We start from the raw sequence: 4,552 nt of genomic DNA, 5'->3' as shown, positions 1-4,552 counted from the left end.
AGAGCTTTCACTTCAAGAATATTGCTGAAGTAAAAAGTGCAACTCCAAATACAAATGTGGATGTCATTGGTGTTGTTACCTCCACGTCACCTACATCAACAATTCGACGAAAAGATGGAAGTGAAACATTAAGGAAAACACTCATACTAAAGGACAAGTCGGGTTTTAGCATTGATGTAACATTATGGGGAGACCACTGTGACTATATAGGACAACATCTTTCTGAATTCTACTCTTTCGACAACCCACCAATTCTTGCAATCAAAGGAGGCCGCGTGTCTGAATTTAATGGCACCACAATAGGGACGATACCAACGAGCACTCTCACAATAAATCCACAGGTTGAAGAAACTCAGCAATTACATGCATGGTTCCGTGAAACCGGCTATAACTCTTCTTCTCCATCTTTGAGTAGAAACTATGGTGTTGCTTCGAGACGTGCCCTGCCACGAAAGACGCTTCATGAAATTGCTGGCATGCAACCCTCTGATAAAGCAATCTGGGTTTCAGTTCGAGCAACAATTACTGCTCTTCATATGGATGACTTCTACTTTCTAGCATGTCCACTAGATTTCAATGGAAAACAATGCATGAAGAAGGTTGTGGAGCATTCTAACAATCTTTGGCATTGTTCAAAATGTAACGGTGACTTCCTAGAATGTGACTATCGTTACAAACTTAAAATTGAGATACATGACCACACCGGGAATCTACAGAACGTCACAGTTTTCAATGATGCAGGGAACGAGCTCATGGGCATCACGGCAAAAGACTTGTTCCTACTTTCTATCGAACCAACTGATATACAGGAAATTTGTGGCCGGATTTCAGGGCACCGCTTCCAGCTAACACTTTCCATTAAAACAGATTACTTCAACGGTGTTCAACGCTTGCAACCAATACTGATCAATTCAGAAGAAATTCAATATGCCTCTGCATGCAAGGAAGCACTCACCGACATTCAAGCACTGTCCGCTTCAAAACGAACTATTGTTCGCCGCCTTTGAACTTCTTCTTAGGGCTTCATCTACCACTCCTGTTTGTACATAAACAAACATTTCCACACAACTAACTATCTCATCTTTGTAAATTACACACCCATGTTATTATCATGAAACCTGTAGTTCTCAGTGCAAATACTCTCTTCCAGTCATTCCAACATATGTATGTTTGCCATTTACATTTTACATAATATAAATATCAACATTTGTAAAGAGTCACTACATATGTTTCTCGTTCATTGTCTACATGCTATACATTGATCCCTTACTTGCTAAGCTATGCATTTTATCGCTCAAACATGTCAAACAAAAATTTTTTGAAGAAGAAGGGAACGAAATATTTTTAGTCTTGTTTCTCTCCTCTCAATGATAGATGCTGAAATAACATATGATTTCATAGCATTCCTAATTGCATGTTTTCCCTTCTACCTAATCTACCTACCTTCACCGATGTTGAACTACAAAAAAAATTAAATCTATGTTCAAAATATAATGTTTTAATTTCACAATGGATGTGCACCCAATAAAATGAGATACCAAACATGCACTACTTGTTTATGAAAACTAACAACTATTACTTGTACTTGTTTAGATATGCCACCAAACAATCAAATTGCGGCCAAAAACAAGCGGCGGCGTATTCTTTATGCACAACAGAAGGATCAAATAAATGCACGACGTCGACTACTTTATGAACACCACAACAACCCTACTACTTCCTCTACATCCCTTCCCACCTCAAATGCCCTCCCACCTATACAAACCAACCCACTACACGTTCATCATATCCAATATAACCCTCCTCTTAACGAAGAACACCGTCGCTTTCGAGAAAGGATTGATGGACTTTCTACCTTGACTCTCTTGTTCTCGATACATGTCTTGCCCCATTACATTCACTGCAATTTCAAGGGTGCGGTCACTAGCAGACATACACATCAATCCAGCATTCCCATTCTCCCGCATTGCACAAATGCACAAGAATCCATATCTTAAGCTTAGACAGCAAGAGGAATCATTCCTTGCATCAAAATCTATCCAGGATAATCCACTTTAGCCAATCATACAACCTGTCTTCCAGAATTACCCACATGGTAAACACCACTCACTACATAACGAAGTTTCACATAGATTTCTTGCTTTTACATTTAATTTCATATGGTTTTATACTCATTTGGAATCGTTTAATTTATTTCGAATATTCAAACAAAATCGTCAAACATATTCATTGTCACTTACAGTGTTTCCTTTTTGGATGGCAACAAGTATGAATACATGCTACCTACGAAGGTTGTACGAGTGTTGCGAAGAAATCCAGCAACAAGAACTTACATTACAAGATATGCAGACAAGGATCCCGCCACAACAATCAATGCCACTTTACCGTTTGCGCCCAACCATTGAATTGTTAAAGAAAATAAGGAACATACTTAAGATAACAATTCACATCCATGAAAGGGATGCACACAGGCAGATGCGCCATCAATTGCAGGAACAACTCGCACAATATGGCACCACAATAAACACTAACTGGTGTTGCCGATGCCATGGCCCATCATGCATATATGATTAGCGGCTCATTCTCAATTACATCTCTACATAATAGAATGCTTTTATTGTACATATGTTTAGAAGCCAACGAATACTTTCATTGTATATATATTTAGTTATATCTGGCATGTTTAGTTATATCTTAATAGAACTGTTCTCTGTTGTATGAACAAAAAGTATTCAATTACGTGGTCCACTGCTCTTTGTTTTGGGTTTTATGAATCAACCAACAACATTTTTTATAAAGAAAAACGTTTCTCACTTTAGATAGGTCGATGTTTACAACAGCCTATTGAAAAAGTAATAAGGGCATTTATCCAAATGCAGTAAGAATGAATGGAATATAAAATCATTCATTACAGCCACCATAATAAAGAAATAATCTAAACCTTGGTGTCCAAAATCACAATCCTAAAATAATCTGATAGCCAGCACAACCATACTTCATAAGATAGTATGGCCAAGGTCTACTAAATTTAAGGCATCCACAACACGGTGCATTTTCTGTTCTCTGAATGGTTAAGCAGGTAGTTGAGATGAGTTGTTTTCCAATTGAAAGCAGTATACCCCACAACAGGGGTTCACGTACTTGATAGAACAGTTCTCTGTGGTATGAACAAAGAATAATCGAGTACATGGTCCACTGCTCTGTGTTTTTCGTTGGTTAAATGCTCTGTGTTTTGCAATAAGAGAGAGCAGGTTGGGCTCTAGAGCCCAAATGGCAAGATTCCTTCTACATTAAACAACAAAAACATGTCAGCATTTTAGCCTTTCATCACATTCACATACTTCACTTTTATATCATTTGCATGTTCAGCTTTGGAAGATGCTCCAGACACTCACAATGGGTTGCACACTGCTATTAATCTGTATTCTATTACAAATGGGAGGCAGGAGGAATGTAACTGTGATGGCCTCTGTTGCTTTTCCTGGGATGAAAGAGCAGTATGAGACGCTGAGATTGAGCCCTGGGGCTTCTGAAAAAGATGTGAAGAGAGCCTACCGTCGCCTTGCGTTGCAGGTATGCAAGTATCCATTTGAAGCTATGTCTCTTACTTTCAAGATCAGATATTTTCAATAAATCTTCCATTTCTGAAGCAAATAGAAAAAGAGATACAGGTTTGAAATAGAAATTAAAAATGTCAGACTTCACACATTCTTGAGAATTTTTAAGAAAATTTGTGTGGCAATATCCCTGGTCATATATAATGTCAGAAAACATTAATATTGCACTCATATGTTGATATAATCTGGTTATAGTATCATCCGGATGTTTGCAAAGGAGATGTGCGTGGGGTTCAATTTCACAAGATCAATCAGGCTTATGAGGTAAATTTCCTGCCTAAGAGTAATCTTTATCTATATGCATTTTCATTCTGTAATATGGGACTCTTATGCAGGCCCACGGTTTTCTGATTGTTGTTACTTTTGTGATAATGAGCAGACGTTAATGTCCAGTTTAGCAAAGGCAAAGCAGCAAAGCTATTCTGTTGATTACTCTGTGGAGGGCATGATGGGAATCAATAACGATTATTGGGACGAGTGGGAAGAATGGATGGGATGGGAAGGAGCTGGAACCCTTGATTATTCCTCTCATATTAACATTTATGCCTGATGAAATTTTATCATAGACTGTGTAGGTGTCTATTGTCCGGCCTTGCAAACAGTTATGGCCTCTCCATTACCGATCCCATGTTGACTGTTATGGGCTATCTATAAAGTTCCTACTATTGGCAGAAAAACAACTGTTTTAGAAAGCCCATAAAGCTTCTTCATTCATCTCCTGGAAATACAATATGTTCTTCTAACTGTATAGTTGATTTTATTTGATTTGGTCATGGGTCCTGATTATTAGACTACCTGTACATATGTTCTGTTCATTTATACTCTCAACTACTTGTACATACCTGTGGGATATCTCTCTGGACCATGTGATTATTATGGGGATCTGCTCTTCATTAAAGAGCTCCTAACTATTCTTCCTGCAATTTGTAATGACA

At 38.1% G+C, this 4,552-nt stretch overlaps 1 protein-coding gene across 1 annotated transcript; it reads left to right on the top strand.

Moving 5' to 3' along the window:
• The first annotated feature begins 3,063 nt into the window (after positions 1 to 3,063).
• Positions 3,064 to 4,338, top strand: LOC149241941 (chaperone protein dnaJ 8, chloroplastic-like). Its single transcript, XM_089367608.1, has 3 exons — positions 3,064 to 3,573; positions 3,813 to 3,881; positions 3,997 to 4,338. The coding sequence occupies exons 1-3, from the start codon at positions 3,379 to 3,381 to the stop codon at positions 4,165 to 4,167; spliced, it is 435 nt and encodes a 144-aa protein (XP_089223734.1). The 5' UTR covers positions 3,064 to 3,378; the 3' UTR covers positions 4,168 to 4,338.
• The last annotated feature ends 214 nt before the right edge of the window (positions 4,339 to 4,552 follow it).

Source organism: Pinus tabuliformis, chromosome 8, assembly GCF_031772625.1.
Source record: "Pinus tabuliformis cultivar Carrire ecotype Pingquan chromosome 8, CPIR1, whole genome shotgun sequence".
NCBI classification, from domain to species: Eukaryota; Viridiplantae; Streptophyta; class Pinopsida; order Pinales; family Pinaceae; genus Pinus; species Pinus tabuliformis.
The sequence above is the reverse complement of the archived record's forward strand: the minus strand, read 5'-3'. Positions and strand labels throughout refer to the sequence as shown.

Coding starts and splice junctions, on each gene's coding strand:
- LOC149241941 (XM_089367608.1), top strand. CDS start 3,379: ATGCTCCAGACACTCACAATGGGTTGCACACTGCTATTAATCTGTATT. Junction 3,574..3,812: donor ACCGTCGCCTTGCGTTGCAG/GTATGCAAGTAT, acceptor ATCTGGTTATAG/TATCATCCGGATGTTTGCAA. Junction 3,882..3,996: donor AGATCAATCAGGCTTATGAG/GTAAATTTCCTG, acceptor GATAATGAGCAG/ACGTTAATGTCCAGTTTAGC.